Genomic DNA, 19,962 nt, shown 5'->3' with positions numbered 1-19,962 from the left:
AAATGCTGTTTCATCTTCTTCGAGTGAACACGCCGACTCTATCGGTGATCGAGACAGGCAGTCAGCATCCGTATGTCGCTTCCCCGACTTGTACGTGACTGTCATGTCAAATTCCTGCAGCCTGAGGCTCCAACGCGCCAATCGTCCAGAAGGATCTTTAAAGTTCGTCAACCAACACAGTGAATGGTGGTCGCTGACAACTTTGAATGGGCTGCCATACAAATATGGACGAAATTTCATAACCGCCCATACCACGGCGAGGCATTCCTTCTCAGTTGTGGAATAATTTGCCTCTGTGCGTGAGAGTGTTCTGCTTGCGTAGGCAATCACTCTTTCCGTGTCCTCCTGCCGTTGCACAAGAACAGCTCCCAAGCCAACATTGCTGGCATCAGTGTGGAGCAATGTAGGAGCGGTCTCATCAAAGTGGGCCAGCACTGGAGGTGTCTGGAGACGTTGCCGCAAGACGTTAAATGCACTTTGCTCTTCGTCGCCTCGTACAAAAGCAACGTCGTCTCTCGTGAGGCGAGTTAACGGCGACGCAATGTGAGCAAAATCTGCAATAAACCGCCGGTAATAGGCGCAGAGACCGAGGAAGCACCTGACAGCCTTTTTATCGGATGGTACGGGAAACTGTGCGACGGCGGCAATTTTTTCGGGATCTGGGCGGACACCGGCGTGGCTGACGACGTGGCCAAGAAACTGTAGTTCCGCAAAGCCAAAGTGGCACTTCTCCGGCTTCAGGGTGAGGCCGGCGGATCGTATGGACTGCAGAACTGCTTCAAGCCGTGCGAGATGTTCGTCGAACCTTGCGGAGAACACGATGACGTCGTCGAGGTACACTAAGCAGGTTTTCCACTTCAGACCCGAAAGCACAGTATCCATGAGGCGTTGGAATGTAGCAGGGGCAGAGCACAAGCCGAAAGGCAAAACCTTAAATTCGTATAGGCCATCTGGCGTCACAAAAGCAGTTTTTTCACGGTCCCTCGGGTCTACCTCAATTTGCCAATATCTGCTCTTTAAGTCAATGGTAGAGAAGTAACTAGCGTGTCGAAGCCTGTCGAGGGAATCGTCGATACGGGGAAGCGGGTACACGTCTTTCTTCGTCACCTGATTTAGTTTTCGGTAGTCCACACAGAAACGCAAGCTGCCGTCTTTTTTCTTGACTAGAACTACAGGGGATGCCCAGGGACTCGTTGATGGTTGGATCACGTCGTCTTCAAGCATTTTCGTCACCTGTTGTTGTATGGCTTCACGTTCTCTGGGAGCCACACGATAAGGATTTTGGTGAATTGGTCTTGCCATATCCTCTGTAATTATTCGGTGCTTTGTTAGAGGCGTCCGACTTTTGACGTCGACGCAAAGCAGTCGTTGAACTTGGCTAGTAGCGTACGAAGCCGTTCGCGTTCGTGCTGCGGCAAAACAGTGCCGACATCAAGTGCAGGAGCTGGGTCTTGTGTAGGCGCTTCTTCGAGTAGTGAACAGCAGCCGCGAACATCCGCAACACCGTCAAAATAAGCCACAGCCGTGCCTTTTGGAAGGTGCCGTCGCTCTGTGCTAAAGTTTGTTAGCAATAGATTCGTGCGCCCGTCGGTGACATTTACAATTCCTCGTGCGACAGAGATACCGTGAGTAAACAACAAAATGTTTATTTGGTCAGCAACTCCTTCGCAATCAAACGGTATGTCACATGCCACGGAAACAAGGATACATGACCGAGGTGGGATCACGACGTCGTCTTCTCTTAGACGAAAGGAGTTGTGTTGCGGCGATAAGCAATGAACTAAACCAGGGCTTTTATAAAACGTCACCATGCGGTCTGGGATGTTAATTACGGCGCCATATTCTCTTAGAAAATCCATTCCAATAATCAAATCTTTACAGCACACGGGAAGAACAATGAAAGCGGCCACAAACGACGAATCTCCAATGTTAAGCCTAGCAGTACATCTTCCAGTAGGCGTCAGCAATTGTCCACCTGCCGTCCTTATGTGAGGTCCCGTCCATGGCGTCTGTACTTTCTTCAGGCGGAGGGTGAGTTCCTGACTAATTATAGAGAAGTCGGCACCAGTGTTGACTAACGCTGTCACCGGCTGTCCATCCACGAAAATATCAAGGTCGGCACTCACAATTTCTTCGGGGTTAGTGGTTATCGGCTTCTCGGCGTTCTGCAGCGGGAGAGTTGGGGGCTTTTTATGGTCTTGCGGCGGGCCTGCAACCTTACCCCCAGAGGTCGCCGCCTTTAGTTTCCCCGGCGGGGACTGGGTGACCTTCGTCTTTGAACGTCAGCAAAAGTGCGTCCAGCAGGCAGCTCGCGTGGAGGGGTTGGCGAGCGTGACTGACGGCCGAAATCAGTTCGATTATTGGGCGCAGATGCTTGATTCGGGTGCGCTATGGGAGGAAAAGCAGCGTCGTCGCGCCGTAGCATGGAGTCGTCATTTGCACGTCGAACATCAGACCACGGACGAAGAGGGCGAAATGATGAGTCGCGATGCCAGCAATGGCGCGAAATATGGCCGGCACCCCCGCAGTTAAAACAGAGGACGGTTATCGGCGGTGCGCCACGCGTCGGATCTCCGATATTGTGGCCGTCTCGTAGGGTCATTTTGCGGCATGGTCCACGGCGCGGCGAACGACGGCTGGTGGTATGACTGCATCGGCATCACGGGTGCGCGCCTCAAAGCTTCCTCTTGTGGCGGCGACCAAGGAGCGGCTGTCGGAGGCTGGTGGTACGGCGGTGTGGCTGTAGCGGGTGGGGGACATTGGACGGCGGCGGCGTAACTCATGGGACGCTGTTGGTCTTGAAGATCGGCATCCGGGAACGCCTGCATGATTTCGTCGCGAACTACTTCGGCGATTGACGCCACGGGTCTATCCACTGTCGGTGTCATAATTCTGTGAAGTTCTTCGCTGACGACCTCTCTGATCATTTCCAGCAAGGAGCTCTGATACTGTGGAGTCAATGCGGCGGCATTGATTTCTGTGTTGTTGTACAGTCGATCGTACTGCCTGCACCGTTGATGAAGAGCGCGCTCAATAGCCGCAGCCTCTTTGATAAAATCAGCGACGGTGACTGGAGGATTTCGCACAAGCCCCGCGAACAACTGCTCTTTTACACCTCGCATGAGGTAGCGCAGCTTTCTATCCTTGGTCATGTTCTGGTCGGCTCTACGAAAGAGACGGGCCATGTCTTCGGCAAACATTGTGACCGACTCATTGGGTTGTTGCACCCGTAGCTCCATCAACTGCTGGGCGCGGTCGCGTCGGTCGGCACTTGCAAATGTATCTGTGATTTTCTGCCGAAAGTCATTCCATGTCGTTAGGCCAGCTTCGCGGTTCTCGTACCAAGTACGGCCACTGTCGTCAAGGGCGAAATAGACGTAAGAGAGCTTCTGCTGCTCTGTCCACTGGTTAATCTGTGCGACGCGGTCATACTTGTCAAGCCAGTCTTCAATGTCTTCGAAGGCTGCACCGCGATAGCGATCGGGGACCAGCGGATTAAGAACGGTTACCTGTTGCGGGCTGGGAGACCCGCTGCTTTGGGGTGCTAGCGGTGAGCTGGTTTCGGCCATTGCCCGATGTGTGGATCTCCTGTGAGGTGGTTGAAGAGGGGAGAACTTCGGGGCAAGGCCTAGCAGTCGACGACTGAAGTGATGCACGGGTGTCGTAACTGGTGACAATGCGTCCGGGCTAGATGAACGACTCCCAGAAGATGCCCGGGGCATCGGGCGCTGTCAAAACCCCGCACCTCTACCAGTGTCGTGGTACAACGCGAACAGAAGACAGGTAGACGTTCTTCAAGAACAGCACAGGACGACCTGTTCCAACAAAACAGAACAGAGACACGTCTTCTTCCTCTAAGAATCCCACTGACCCACTAGACGGAGTCCGCTAATGCCCCCATCGTCGTCGTCGTCTGCCTGTAGAGCACGCGTGTCAATATAATCGGTAAGATCAGAAAACACACTGACATCCGTGTCAGGGGGTCGATAAACAGCTCCTACAGCCAAAGTGAGACCACAAAGCCTGATTTTGCACTGTACAGATTTGCAGTTAGGAACGTCAGGCAATACAGTAAACTCAATATCTTGGTTCACAAAGAGTGCCACACCGCCACCGCGCCGGCCACTTCTATCTTTCCTGAGGACACTGTAACCTGGCGGTAAAATTTCAGTCCAAGATGTGTTCATCAAGCCACGTTTCAGTCACGCAAATCAGAGAAGGATGATAAAATGCAACTAAGTGATGAAAGTCTTGAATTTTGTTAAGAAGACTGCGGGCATTAACGTTTACCAGCAAGAAATTAGTATCGGAATGCAGTCAAGTTTCATTTACAGCAGAGGTTTGCTTTTTCGTATTAATGATTGAATCACCTGCTTCATTCAGCACATACCGTACATTGTCTATCAGCAAGGAATCATATTGCTGACGAACCGTACAGGCATTTTTCCTTTGATTTACAGAAAGTCTCCAAAGAGCTTGGCGTATCTTTCGAACCTGTTCAGAGAAGTCCTCTTTTATATATGTTTCTGTTCCTTTAAGCTTTCGCGCATTATTTAATATTGCAAGCTTTGACCTGTAGTTCAAAAATTTGAAGATAGCAGGACGGGGTTTATCACCTCGACGCGCCCCTAGCCTGTATAAGGCTAGGCTTTGTATAAGACATCAGGCATAACACATGATCATTTAGAGGATGGCCAGAGTAACCTTCTAGAAAATTAAATAATGACTTTTTTCAATAGTGGGGTTTATTTGTGAAAAGTTACAAGAAAGCTTTAAAGAGTTCAGAAACCTGGTAACATGAATTTTATTCTCATTTAACAAACGGATGATTTTGACATCCATTTGACAGATAGAAAAACTTGGAAAGAAAATTGCCTAAGTGTGCAGGGGCATGTTCGGGCAAAATACCAATGAGACTCGATTATCCATGGCCAAGAGACCATAAAGGCACTGTACACTACTGTGAACGATACACAAAGAAAATTACAGCAACCTGGAGGGAGAGTAGGATGAGCCTGATCTACAACAGAAAAATAGAGAAAGAGAGTACCAAGTTGTATAGGCCTTTAATGGTTCATGTCGGTGCAGTGTAGGACAACAATGCAAGCGGTGAAGATCCAGCTGCAGGAGATGGTAGAGGAGGTAAAGTTACTCAGAGAGTCAAAATGGCTTTGTACAAGTTCACTGACTAGAGGGTAGCAGGTTCTTTATTACCCAGCATAGTGAAATTGCTGAAAAAGAGAAATTACCTCAGTGGATATCATACCTAGATGTCAAAGACTCATATTATAAGGAAACCCAGTTCCTGTTGTACAATATTTTGAACAGAAAGGGGTGAACACTGCAACTGTGTCTTTATTGCAAGCTGGCTCTAAGGAAAACATTGGATGTGTTTCTGAGGAAGGAATGAGAAGTGCAGTCAATGCAATTATAAATAAGGAATTTCAGCAAGGATTCCATTGTTAACAATACTATTTATGATTTACCTAAGGATAATGGAAGGAAAGCCCTGAAAGGTGATGCAGCATCTCCACTTTGCCAATTTCTCGGGACAATAAATTCAGGTATGACGACACTTTGTAGAGAAAATTTTTTTTGAGAAGAAAATTATGGGACCTCTGCCCCTTGTTGAGAAGACTGTTTTAATGCTATTTTTGTGATTAAAGCTATGGAAAAAAAAGGGATCAGTTTTTAGTTCAGTTATTTTGTTTAAAGTATGCCAAATTTGCTCCTTATGCCAGTATTTGTACCTTTTAAACCGATTGCTGCATTCCATAATGCTTTAGTATTTATGCAGGAGTACCTTTGAGGTGTTCAATGAACTAGAATCAAAAATATCAATCAACAACTAGAAACACGAAAACTGGCTTTTTTCAAGTCTATAGTCAGAGATAACAGGCCATTAAATAAAATATGAGTAGAATTTAATAATCCTAGTTTATTGCACGCCCTGATATGTAATAAAACAGCCTACAAAGTTTCAAGAGAACATCTTCATTGGTCAAATTTTTATCTGTGACGGCACAGCACAAAAATGAACAAATATCTATTTCGAGAAAAACAAGAATAAAAAATATATAAGTGTTAACATACACATGAAAGAAAAGTGCCAGAACACTAATATGCCCCAGACTTGTAGCATGGATGTCCTTGAGTTTCATCCTTGTCATGTTTTGCCCGTTTATCAGCTCTCCTTTTTTTTTTTTTTTTTTCTGGCTTGCTTTGTTTCATGAGATAACTGGCGAGATGCCTTCATTAGCCGAGAGTTGTTCCTCGCATGGCAAGCTCTAGCAGTGAATGAACCTGGTTCTATTCTAATTTGCTGTAAGACATCTGCAGTTTTTGCTGTTAAAATCGCAGGCAACATTAAAGAGGCCAAACTTGAGGATTGGCAGGCTGACATACGTATCCTTTGGAAACCTTTGCCAAATCAGGCCAATGAAACATTCATTTTTGTTCTGTGTCTTTCCATGGAGGCAATTCTTTAGCAGCTTGTCTGAGGACAGGTCTCTGTACACATCCTTTACCTTTGTTCAGGATGTTTTTAGGCAGGCCTCCTTTGTGTTTATTGGTCTGTCGAACCACACGTAACCCTCTGTCGAAGCCGCACCAACTTCTTGGTCCAGCAGGGCACATGCTATGCCCTGCTGCTATGGTGGTCATCAGTGGAGCTGCAATGGCACAAGGCAGCTAGAGTATCCTGCTTCATTGCTGTGAGGTCTCCCACACTTGACCTAATAGCAATGCCATAGTAGTTTTGTAGGTGATCAGTCAAGGCATCAGTAAGCTTCCCTTTGCCTCCTTAACCACATACTGTCTTATTCATTTTCCATGACCTGCAGCCAACGCACTTCTGAATGTGGCCAATGCACTCCAGTTTCCTCACGCTCTTGTGTCTGTACATGTCCTTCATGGTTGCATGGCTCTTGAAGCCCCCATCACCATAGAAATCTACGTACCTCGAGTACAAACCACGAGTAGCATCTGACCTTTCAAACATGTGGTAAAGCCCAACTGGTTCCATACCACCTGCACTACCTTTTTGGTTCGCGTGACTAACTGTGTGGACCACCTTCCACAGCAAGAACTTAATACTGGAGACTTTGCTTGCTGTGAATCTTGCATGACTTACAAAGTGCTGGACAGTGTCTCAACATCAGTGACTTTCCTAGTATGAACTAAGATCAAAGAACACAGCCATTCAATGAAGAGTGCCCCCTTTTTTTGCCAAGTTCCGTCTCTAGATATGCCACATTTATTGTTCTTGACAAAGCGTTGGACTTCCTCAGCAGCGTCAACCATTGACTTTACTGCAACTGTTTCTGACGCAGAAGAAACCTTGAACGATATCCTGTCATAAGCAGAATGAGGTGAAGGTGGGAGCATGTCAATAACACTACAGAAGGTCGCAGCGCCCGCATACAGTTTGCCCAATTTCGGCATTGCGTACACTGAACGTACATTATTTTTCAATGCTTGCTCTGATTTCTTTGATGTTTGGAAGCCATTGACATAACCACACTCACAGCAAAAGATGGCACAGGTGGAGGACACACCTTGCAGGAAATGTTCCTCCTTCAATGCAGTGCTCATCCATTGAGGGCAGGCTAACAATGCAAAAACAGCTGCAAGAAGATCAAGATTGATAATCCTGTTTCTTTGATGTGAAGGGTTATCCAGCAGTTCTTCATACTTCTCCGTCACATTTCCAAGCTTTGAGGCACTACTTGTCAATTCTGCATCCACGTGGTCGCTGCACCCTTCGTTTGCCATGTCTGGTGCCTGCAAGCCGTCACTTCGGCTGCATGAACGTCCTAAACTTTGCCATCAGGCTGATAATAACTAAATCTTTATTTTACTTCCCAAGCTAAATACAATACATGGCAGAAAAAAACAACGCGCTGCTCCACGAGTGTTGATGCCAGCTACCAGACACAATAAATGTAAACCAACGGGTTGGAGTGTTCTGGCAACCCCTGATGAGAGTTTTAAGCAAAGCATTGCAAAATAATGTAAAATATAAAGTATTTCACTGCATGGTTTTGATGTGAGCAAAAATGAATACCAAATTGACATACTAATATTGTAAAATAAAGTTAGTCTAAACCTGAAACTTGTCAGTTTTGGTTTTACCAAGCACGGTGTACCCTGCAAATTAGCCTGTCACTTTTGAATGACACAAGGTAGAAGCCCGATTAATTTTGCAATAGGTAGAAGACTGTGTAGGGTTGCATAAAAGTAAGGTATGCCATTTTTGTCGATAAGAAATTGGTATTTCAATGTGTCCTCGTACCTTAAAGCATAACTGCAGATGCTGCATTACCTTTCAGGGCTGATATGTGCTGATATCGTTTTTCTAGCAGACAGTACAAACCTTCTCCAAGAGTTGGTGGACATTTGTTTAGAGGACGTAGATGCATTAGGCTTCCAATTTAGTGTGGAAAAATAAAGTGATGTGCAATGTAATCGTGGAAGTAACAATTATGGTATTGTGTTTTGAGTTTCTGACATTCAAGGTGTATTAATACAGTAGAACCCCTTTCTATCGGCCAGCGTCATCTTCATCGGCCGCCTTTTATTTATGGCGCACTCAGGTGCGTGGGCATGCGCATGTGCCTCGTTCCTTGTGCTGCGCGCTGCGAGGTTACAAAAAGAGATGAAGAATAAAATATGTCTCTTCTGCTCCTGCCATCGGCCTGAATGGTTCCCTGTTCTTTCGCTCGCCGACTCATGCATTGTTATAGGGGAGCTAACCTCGGTCCTTATAACGTGGTGACCCGGGCGAAGAAAAAGGAAGTAGGACATCGAACTTCGGGACATACGCTCATCCACCACGTCACTGGCGCTGTCCGACGTTCCCCTTCCTTTTTCTTTGAGCACCATCGCTTGTGACGTCTCACGGGGTCGAACACATCCGTTTTTCCCACTCTGGCTCCACCGTGAAATATTCGACAAGCTTGACAGCGCAAGTCATCCCGGAGTTCGTGCTGCGCAGCGTCTCATTACGACCTGCTTTGTATGGCCGAGTGTGAACTCTGACGTGCGCCGCTGGGCGCATGAATGCCTTCACTGTCAACGCCTTCACTGTCAACGCCTTCACTGTCAACGCCTTCACTGTCAACGCCTTCAATGTCAACCCGACACTCGGTTCGATCACGTTCACATCGATATCGTTGGCCCACTCCCACCATCTAGAGGTACTTGCTACATCCTCACTTGTGTGGACCGTTATACCCGCTCACTGGCATGAGGCGTTTCCTATCACTGATGTAACGGCACTTACTGTGGCTTCCGCGTTTGTCAGTGGCTGTATCTCACGCTTCGAATGCCCCAGCGTTGTTACCACCCATCGCGGCATACAGTTTGAATGCGATCTCTTCCGCGAACTCGCGTGCCTGCTTGGCGTCCGCTGTGTCCATACTACCGCGTACCACGCATCGGGCAATGGAATGGTCTAACGCCTTCGTCAACTTAAAGCCGCCTTGATGGCTTGCCAGGCTCGCGCTTCTTGGGCTGAAGATCTTCCTCTTGTTCTGCTTGGCGTGCGCTCGTCTTTCAAGGAGGGCCTCGGCTGCACAACTGTGGAGTTGGTCTATGGCACAATGTTGCGTATGCCTGGCGAATTTTTCGCGCCAGCTACTGTCGCCATGCCCGATTCAAACAGTTACATTCAACAGCTGCGCTTCCTCTTTTCACGCGTGCGTCCTTGCCCTAGCTGGAATGCATCGTCGAATGGCTTTTTTGTCAGCAAGTACATGACTACAGCGAGCCATGTTTTCGTCCGGCGTGAAGGCATCCGACCTTCTCTTACATCTCCCTACGACGGCCCTTTCAAGGTGCTCAGCCGGACAGAAAAAACTGTCACCATCGAGCTCAACAGACGTGAAGAAGTCGTGGCTATCGACAGAGTCAAACCCGCCTACCTCGTGACCTCGCCAGAATTATGCGCTTTCAACCACTTCATCACCGAGGAAACAAAGGATTTACCCGACCGCCTCACTCCAAAGGCCGTTTCCTGGGCGCGTGTGCATCGCTGCACTTCACCTCAAAGGGGGGGAGCCCTCTAGCGGCCAGCGTCATTTTCATCAGCTGCCTTTTATTTATAGCGTGCTCAGGTGCATGGGCATGCGCATGTGCCTCGTTCCTCGTGCTGTGCGCTGTGAGGTTACAAAAAGCGAAGAAGAATAAAATATAGTCTCTTCTGCTCCTGCCATCGGCCTGAACAGTTCCCTGTTCTTTCGCTCACCGACTCACACATTGTTATAGTGGACCTAACCTCGGTCCCTATACTCTTTATAGTGAAGGTCTCGTGACCTGGAGTAGCATTCGCTATATTAGTACCTTTGCCATAACCGTAGTTCACTGTTTTGCCTTTCTGCAACTATGGTAAAATTTTTCTTAAGCACGCTTAGCTGATTTTCATTCTAAACAGCGCAAACGTTCTATTTATTCAAACGTGGATTACACATCTTCAACAAAAATTTAATTCTGGGGCTTTACGTGCCATAACCATTATCTGATTATAAGACACGCACTAGTAGGGTCTCCGAATTAATTTTGGCCGTCTGGGGTTCTTAACGTGCATCCAATGTACAGTACATTGGCATTTTTGCATTTTGCCCCCATCGAAATGCGGCCATGGAGGCCGGGATTTGATCCTGCGACCTCGTGCCTAGCAGCGCAATGCCACCACAGCGAGCATTACACATATTTGGCTATGTTTTTGTGTTTCATTGTCTGAGTGCTGATTTTGTTAAGCAGCTTCTGCTTGTCAAGAAGAGACAAAACCTTTCACTTTGATATGATTAAATGTTGGCTAGCACAATTCAATGTTGCCACTAGTACATAACTACTTTACAGCCTCACAGAAATGTTTTTTGTTGCTTAAGTCTGCACGACAGTGTTGTTACTGTGCAAGATGCTGACAAATGGAAGGGAGGGGCTGCTATCATTGCACATGTAGAAGCTGTCCCCATTTGACAAGCATGCCATGATAGGAAAGCATGGCGACCACCTTGATAAGGATGAAGGCAGCTTGTGCACAAAGGATTTTTTTTAGTTGCTAAAATTCTCTGCTGAAATCACAGTGAGAGGGATCATTGTTTACTTTGTGATCGTTAGGAGGTCATCGTCAGCTCTGGCCATTTTGAGCTGACAAGCGCAGTGCATACAACGTGCACTAATGATCGTGTCTACCAAATGTTACATCCCTACTTGTAGTGGAAAGAGCTGAAAATTCAAACTAAACGCCATGTGCCCTTCTCGAGGGCGCCGCGCTCCAAGACAGAGGGATGACATATACAGTTAAACCTGCTTATAACGAACCTCCGTATAACGAATTCCTGGATATAACGAAGTTTTTCTATTCCCCGCCGTTACTCCATAGAAGCGCATGTATTTGAGACCTCTACGTAACGAAGTGGCAGCGGGAGACCCCCTCGATATAACGAATTTCCCCCTCCGACAACCTAGAGATTTCGCCCCACATTTTGTCATTCTTGCGCGAGCAGCAACCGGAAGCACCTCTTCCACCGCGACGGAATGTGAAGCGAGCGCACATATGCGTGCGTGCGAGCGTGTGGGAGGCGGGCCTGCATTCCTTGACCCGGCGATCTTGCCGCCGCAGGTGTGACCTTTCCCCCTCCCTTCATTCAAACCTGATCCTGCCGCTTGCTACAGCTGGCTTAGCCCGCCAAGCAGGCACTCACCTTTTCCAGTTGATGTTGCCGACGCGCTGGTACACGCTGTAACTCATCGCACTTGATGAGCGCGGACATGCTCTGTCAAACGCTGGCGGCGTGTGGAATTAGCACCGCTGGAGAAGCGAGCGAAGTGACCTTCGTGCTGTTGTCTATCGCTTCAACGCAAACTGAGCGCCGAGAACACACAGCACGCACAAAGCTACGAGCCGCCGACGCACCTACACTGCTAGACTCTGCCCCAAGCCCCCAACGCAGATCGCTTTCAAGATACTCAACCGCGCGCTGCCGCGAAGTACACAGTTGATGCCAGAGTACAGTACAACACCGCCCCGCTATCCCTCCCCCCTCGCCGGTGCCTCGAGCGCAACGGAAGAAGGCGCGCTTCCTCCCTGCTTTTCTTGCGCGCGTGACTGCGTTATCTCCCCTCACATGTTTTCACTCGCACATACAGCATACGGTGCGCGGCGACTGCGTTATTGACCTTAGACTTTATACAGAATATCTATGAGCCAAAACCAATTTTAGGGCCACAATGCGTCATAGACACCATCTTTATATAGCAAATACGGATTTCAAAGGCCATAATTTTGCTGGCGGAAACCGAAAAACGTCATAGTTGTCGCCCCCGGCACTTTGGGCGGCTAATGCCATCGTCAAATCACCAAGCCAAGCGATGCATGAAAAGTAAAAATGGCCGCTCGGGCTGGCACGGGGTGGCAGTTCGCAACGTATGATGCGCGAACGGTCCCACAGTTCCGACGCAACAGCGGGGTTACCAATGCATTGGGTTCTATGGGAGCTGTGCCGGGACCGGCCGAAAATAGAGAGGTTTAGCTTGTCCGGTAATCGGGTAGAAGCGGGCGGTCGGGGCGTTGGGGGCGTGTTATCGGAACCGTAAAAGTGAGCGGCCTGTATGGTGCTGTCACCTGGTGGCGCAGAGCTCAAACTGACAAAAACAGCTAATATTGCAGTAACCAAGTGTATTCTACTTCGCTGCTGATGTAAATTTTCGGCAGCAACACGATTACGCCACTGCCAAAAATTTACACCAGCAGCGAAGTAGAATACGCTTGGTTACTGCAATATTAGCTGTTTTTGTCAGTTTGAGCTCTGCGCCACCAGGTGACAGCACCATACAGGCCGCTCACTTTTACGGTTCCGCTAACACGCCCCAACGCCCCGACCGTCCGCTTCTACCCGATTACCGGACAAGCTAAAACTCTCTTATGACGTATCAGCCGGGAAAACGCAGCCCCCGGGAACGTAACAGCGAGGTTCTACTGTAAGACTATATGACGCTACGACGCCATCGTGACGCTTGCTCTTCGTTTTCGATACCTCGCGCTTGTGCAAAACGACACGCGTCCCACGTCTGGTACCTGGTGTGACATTCCAAGGACGAGTGCTTCGATGAAAACGGAAAACTGGTGCGCGTTACAACTGAGGGCGCGTTAGGATCGAGTAAATACAGTAAGTGTTTCTTTTTCGAATTTTCGTGCTGAACCTGCATATAACGAAATCCTCTTTATAACGAAGTTTTCTGCGAATTTGTCAATTTCGTTATATCCAGGTTTAACTGTATCAGCAAGTGCGCCTACGTACATGTATATGCTGTTACGTCGCTCATAGTGACACGTGACACTTCAAGAATTGTTCAAGGCAACATCTGTGATTTATGTAATTTGTTGCTTCAAAAGATGAATTAAGGTTTAGAGAAATAATAAAACACACAAACTGAATGTCTGCGTGTTTTTGTTTTACTTTGCACCACAGCAAGAGAGATGTACGAGTACTTCCGTTTCATCTGCTTGTTCCCACATCGTGCAGTCGCGCGCGCTGACAACGAAACTGTCATTTTCTACCGTGTTCCAGCACACGATCATGCTCTGTGATCTGCTTGCGTCTGCCTCAGTGTTCGTGCAGCACTGACATACCATTGCTTGGGTGTTCTTGTGCACAACGCGCAAAATGGTGCGCTGCACGAAACAACACAAACGCAACAGCTTGTGCTTGAGGCTGCCACCAGAAGTGCGCCGCGCGGCAAAAAAAAAAAAAAAAAAAAAGAGGCGGGACCCATGATGTATGCGTCACGCAATCCTCCGGTTCCGGCAAGGAGAACGCACGGAAGGAATTTCGCTTGTGGAGGCTAGGCAGGGCAAGTGGAGAGAGAGTGTCTCTCTTGGCAGTAGCGCTCGCCTCCTGAAATTATGGGTTCGCGGCACTGAAATATTTATGTCTCAGCTATAATGAACCAATTTGGAAAATTCTTGCTGTAGAACGCTCCCTAGAGGTATCACTTCCAGCGTATGACCAGAATTTGCTATGTGGCCTGGTGAGGGGCCCTTTAAGGCCGTGACTATTCATGTCGAACCGGATATAGTAAAAAAAATTTATTTTTATCTTTCATATATCTGTTTCTTTACTATACCCATCTTCATTACATATATTATTGAAAAAATACATAGATGCATTTGGGATCGTAATAGGGACTGCCGTTTCTCTTCACTATAACTGTTAATTCACTACATGCGGCTTCACTATAAGAAGGTTCTGCTGTACTTTGGTTTACAGATACATTTTAGGACTTACATGTAAGAGCAGAGTGACAAAGTAAAGAAAAAAAAAAGTAAGGACACTCTGGTGTTACTATAATAAACTGGAAGTCATTTAGAAGATCAGGAAGAATGGTAGAGGGTGTCATGTTTGTATTATGCTTGAGATCAGATTGTATACTACTAGACTTGAAGTCGTACAGGTAGCTATCATAGACAAGCTTTAGGCACACATGACAGCATGACATATAAACCAATCCAAGGTGTGGGGTCTCCAAACGTGCTTTTTGGACAAAGGAATGACAATGCAATGCTAACATTCACGAGGGAATTTATTGTACCTTTCATACTTCTATACCAGCTAGACGAATTATTACCAATAGAACATGCTGATGGGTACGGACGAATTGAGGAAGTCCGACTCCGAGCATGGAATACAAAGTGCAGGAAGTGTAGCTCTGAATACCGAAATTACCTTGAAACAGAAAATAAGAAATTCTAAGAGGAATGCAAATCACATAAATTTCTCTTTTCACAAAGTGACACCTGTTACCACCATCATGAGATGGACAGCCTCTAAATATCTTTCTGTCTTGAAAATTAACTGGAAATCGACACTGGTGCCAACTTTGAGCTGATGCTGAAATTTAAATCACAGCTGAATGCAAATACGGCTCCACAAGCCTTGCCACCATGTATGTCATGAAAAATAGACTCCATGTTTATGTTGACTCTGTGTATAGGTTCCTCCTTCCTCCTTTTCACTTTGGAACATTCATGTTTACTAAACAAATAGAAGGTTGAACTATACTTGGCAATATATGGTATCTAACTTAACTCTTTTTTTACCGTACCTATAGAAGTCTATCAATATGATTTACAGTTTTTTTCTGTGTTGTGAAACATTTCTGTTGAAATTCTTATGCTAGCAACATTATGCACCATCTGAAATGATGACTGAATTTCAACTATCTGTCAGGATTAACTATTTTTGGCAGATTGGGGAGTCGGGAAAAATAAAACTTCGACTGGAGGTATCGTCAAAAATAGCGTTCTGGGCTCCTAGCACTTCTTCAATAAAAAGACGCAAAATTTGCGCTTTGGTTGACTCAGCAACATACTTTTTAATTGACAGCAGCAGTGAAGAGACAGAAGCTTCTGTCGTGTTATCAATTTTACGATCAGACATCTAGGCTGTTTTAAAGATGTCTCAAACAATGGTAGATGCTCATGAGCTAATGATGCTCATGAGATGCTCATGGGATGCTCATGTTTGTCTAATATCAAGTGCAATTTTATTTTCCCCATCGTGGGTCGCTTTTATCCATCAGTGCTTCAAGAGCGTATGTACAAACTGTTACGAGCAACCTTCCCGTCATGTGGGATTTTCACTTACACAGGAGCATGCAGTTGACTTCAGACTTAGTTAAGCTTGACTAGCGGTCTAATCTCTTCCATTTTGAATGCCGCCTGTGCAAGGGCCCTTAGTCATTACTGTACAATATTGCGCAATGCTTCACATTACTGTACAGCACTGTACAGGAACTGAACAAAGCATGTGGAGGCTCCAGCATGGGTTGAATGCACACTAGACTACCTTGCTTACAGAGAAAAGCTGATCGAACTCAATAATCAAGTATGAGGAGGCTTCTGCACGCTTCCTGACCTGACAACCATTGCTTCGTGAGCTTAATGAATGCAGTAAAAAAACAAGGCAGGTGCTTGCTGAAATGAGTAAAAACGAACGCTTCCCTTTACAATAGCAACTTACCCGTTTTCACATTTGCGAAGCTACTGCTTTACCACATTACATGGGCATCGCTATGACTAGCATTGACGCCAACAAATATTAATAATATTTTTGTGCGATCTGACTTACAAAAGTTGGAACCAGGAACCAGATGCATATTTTGTATATATTTTGTGTACTTTGTATACTCTCATGACTTATACAAAAAATAGCAAATTTTTACTTTCATTTGTGTTCCTTGAGAGGGTGCTTTGAAGTTTCACATAAAAATTCTCAAAAATTGACTGAATAATTTTTACTGCTATACATCCATTCAAAACACCAGTGATCAGGCTATTATATTAAGTATTGCAGTATATGTTGCACCTACTGCGTCTTGAAATGAAATCTTAAAACATCAAAGCACCGATAATTAGCACATTTCTTCTGGTAACGAAAGAGTTAAGCTTCTTTTCCTTACTTGAGCTTTCAAATTTGTTTCCTTTGCAGTTTCTGAAGACCCTGAGATTAGGCTGAAGCTCCAGCAGTATGAACAAGAGCTGGAAACTCTTAAGGCAGCATGTGAAACACAGGTAATATTTCCATGCTTTGCTTATACCGGGATGTAGTGTCTGCAAAAATAGCCTGTTAAACGTGTATATTGTGTGCTGTGTCTACTTGATTAAACTTCGCCAGAGACACTAAGTTTTATGGTCTATACAATGTATTCACAAGAAAAAAAAATATAGTTGTCAAGGGCATGTTTATTGTTTATCAGCCTAGGGCAGTTTCTTCTTGACTTAGTGCAGTACACCACTGTTATACTAACACCCAATCTTGTGCACTGTGAATCACATCCGTTCTGCCATCAGAGAAGTTGGTCCTTTTTATGCTGTTGCGCATGAATTTCTGCTCTGCTCCTTGCTGTGGTTGCCAAAAAAGGAAGTCATCGCATGGCCACAGCCGTTGTGCCTTTACGATCTTCACTTAAATTAGCATGCACAAATCTTTTACCAATTGCCCCTACTGTGTAGCTGCCGGTTATTGCTGCAGTGGTAGCTCAGATGCATTAAACTAAGGGTACCTAGTGGAGCTATTTTTGCACCACAAGTTCATCAGAATGTAATTTAATTCAAGCCCCACTGGCAGTGTCCATGGTGTTTAAAATTGGTGCAGTGCCAATATCAGAAGCCATGGCAGTGTTATATACAGGTGTTGGTGCATGAACAGCGCTTACTTGCACCTGCGTGTGCAGCACTGCGCAGGCAAGTGCACAAGCGGGTGTTGGAGGCTGCGTGCGCCAGCCACCAACACCTTGCAACTCAGTGCATCTGCTGTGAACCTTGCTGCACTGAGTTCCAGGCGCTGGTAGTCGATGCGGAAGTTTGGCTTAACTGAACGGGATTTTTTATGTTGGTTCCTTAAGGGGGGGGGGGGGGGGGGAAACAAACAAAGCGTTCCTGTAGTGGTGGGCAAATAGTGATTTATGACACTAAATCAAATATGAATTGAATAGTGCCAGAAGAGAATGGAATAGTTTTCGAATAATGAACAGCTTTTTTCACCATTACTATAAAGCAATGTTCATGTCCTCGTATCACAATGTTAGCAAGTCATCATACTGCATATTATCAAGCATGATTTATTAAAAGCAAATGGAGCATTAGGAACAAATAGCCAGTTTGTTTGCATACTGAGGACTCTTCCGAGTATAGGCAGTCATGCATTAGCAGTTGAAGTTAGAAAGGCAGCATCCATGTATACTACCTAAACTAAATCGAAAATTAGCACCGGCTGTGGCTACATTGAAGCAATGAAAACAGACTTTTCTTCTACTTAGATTGGTCGCAGCAGATGGTGCCACCATTATATAAAAAAAGTTGCAGCAAAGCATGTTCAGAATAAATTTGAAGCAGTGCAGCATTCATAAATAGTACCAAGCAATGCCCTCTTCCAAACACCATGTCTGGGCAAATTTGAGTGAACGTTGCCATGTAATTGGAAAAATCTGGCTCCCTTGGCGACGCAGCATGCTCTGCTATGTACCTTCTTGTGTATATTTATGTCCACCATGGCAGTGATGAAAATTATTGCATTTTTTCTTCAATTTTATGCTTGATGATGCACAGTTGATGATATGGAGTATTGAACTATTTAGTTTGGCTATGTTGCGTAGTAAAACCAAGTACACAATACAGGGTGTCCCAACTATCATTCACTACGATATTAAAATATGCAAATGCCACGTAGCTGGACAGAAACAAGGTAATGTTGCTTGCTGTCACTTGTAGATACTCGGACTATTTTAACACGAAAGTGTTTTATGCCGGGGTCCACCATCAACTTCTTGTAACATGTGACGTCGGCGCGAGGGCATGAAATATGCTTTCTTGACAGGGATGGCACTCAGGGTTCGCACAGCCCCTTGAAATCCTTGAATATCCTTGATATTGACAGTATAAGTTCAAGGGCCCTTGAAACTACTTGAATACCCGTGGGCTCCTTGTAATCCTTGAAAATCCCATGGGATTTGTTCCGCTAGAGGAAATTAACGATGTACCTCCGCAAGTCATGCTGATATTTAAGGCCCTTTCGCTTACGAATGCCCATGAAAACAAGCTGTGTTGACTAAAGGGCAACATCAGGAAGTTTCGGTTTTAAATCTCGCAGCCCCTACGTCGTCTGGCAACTAATATGCATTGGAAATCCAATCCAATGCGAGACATATCGCTCGCTCGGCTTGCGTATAGTGCCTAGAATATACTCTAGTGTGCCGTCCACCGAGAGTCTCCAACGCGGGACGGTGGCGCGGGCTGTGATGCCTGCCGCCGCGGGCCACCAGACGGCGATGCCTGTCGGCACCATGCTAAATCCTGCGGTGTTCGACTCGCGTTCGTTTGCGATGCGTTGATTGCTACGCGTCGATTGCAATGCTTAGTTCATTTCTCGCCTTGCTGCCGCTTTCGTTGCAGTCTTTTCTTATTGTGAGTGGGTTTTTTGCATCTATGTGTGCACTCGTCTGTCTAAAGAAACTTTGAACAGGTCGCGAAACAGCGATTTCCCAGAGACGCGGAAAGAAACGGCTCATCTCATTACCCAGCGCGTCCGCAGACCCCGAACGTATTGCGGATTGGGACAAGAACATAAGAGGCAGATCGCCGGGCAAATGTGGAGACTCGCGTCGTCTCTTGCCCTAAGTCCGCCCATGTCTCAGCATGGTCCGGCACAGTCTCGAAGTGCAGCGCACCAAGCGGCCGGCGGCGGCAGGCATCACACTCGGTGCTACCACGACACCCGCTCTCGGCATACTAGTATGTGTCTTTTAGGTACTATAGTCGGGCCGTTTGTCGGCCTCGTGCGCGCCATTTCAGTGAAGTTTGCGTTTGCGTTGTGTGTTTACTTTGACAAGATGCCAGGCGGGAAGTGCAAGTTTCAGCCTGCGTGGCTGCAACATACGGACTATCGTCACTGGGTGAGACCGGAACCAAGCGATCCTTATCGAGCAATGTGCGCATTATGTCAGAAGACGGTCGACATTGCAACGATGGGGGAATCTGCCTTGAAGAGCCACAAGAAAGGCGAAAGGCGACGAAGTTTCCGTCGAACAGCCAAAGAAAAAGAAGCGGAGATAACAGCTCTTGAAAGAGAAATTAATGCGAAAATAGGGCTCCTTTCCTAAGTCATGTGAGGAAATAAAATTACGCTAACACTCCTTGAATTCTGCCTTTTTGCATCCTTGAAATCCTTGAAATGTCCTTGAATTTCCAGCCAAATATTGTGTACGAACCCTGGGCACTGCCATCTAGGAGCAGTGAAGCAAAGTACTGCATCATGACACGAATGAGCGCTGATAGTGAGCGCTTCGGTAGTCTCAGCGCAGCAGGGGCTTCAACGGGGTGTAGCCTTTTGTAGGTGGTGTAGGCCTTCTGCTGAGGTGACGATGCAGTTTCCGCACATGGTTTGTCTTTTGCATCCGATT

General features: G+C 46.4%; 1 protein-coding gene across 1 annotated transcript in view; it reads left to right on the top strand.

The window, feature by feature from the left end:
* Positions 1-19,962, top strand: part of LOC119435939 (golgin subfamily A member 2) — a 198,592-nt gene that overhangs the window by 76,527 nt on the left and 102,103 nt on the right. Inside the window, exon 13 of the mRNA XM_037702641.2 lies at positions 16,494-16,576. Within this exon, the coding sequence (XP_037558569.1) occupies positions 16,494-16,576 (83 nt within the window). The remainder of the gene's footprint in view (positions 1-16,493; positions 16,577-19,962) is intronic.

Source organism: Dermacentor silvarum, chromosome 1, assembly GCF_013339745.2.
Source record: "Dermacentor silvarum isolate Dsil-2018 chromosome 1, BIME_Dsil_1.4, whole genome shotgun sequence".
NCBI classification, from domain to species: Eukaryota; Metazoa; Arthropoda; class Arachnida; order Ixodida; family Ixodidae; genus Dermacentor; species Dermacentor silvarum.
The sequence above is the reverse complement of the archived record's forward strand: the minus strand, read 5'-3'. Positions and strand labels throughout refer to the sequence as shown.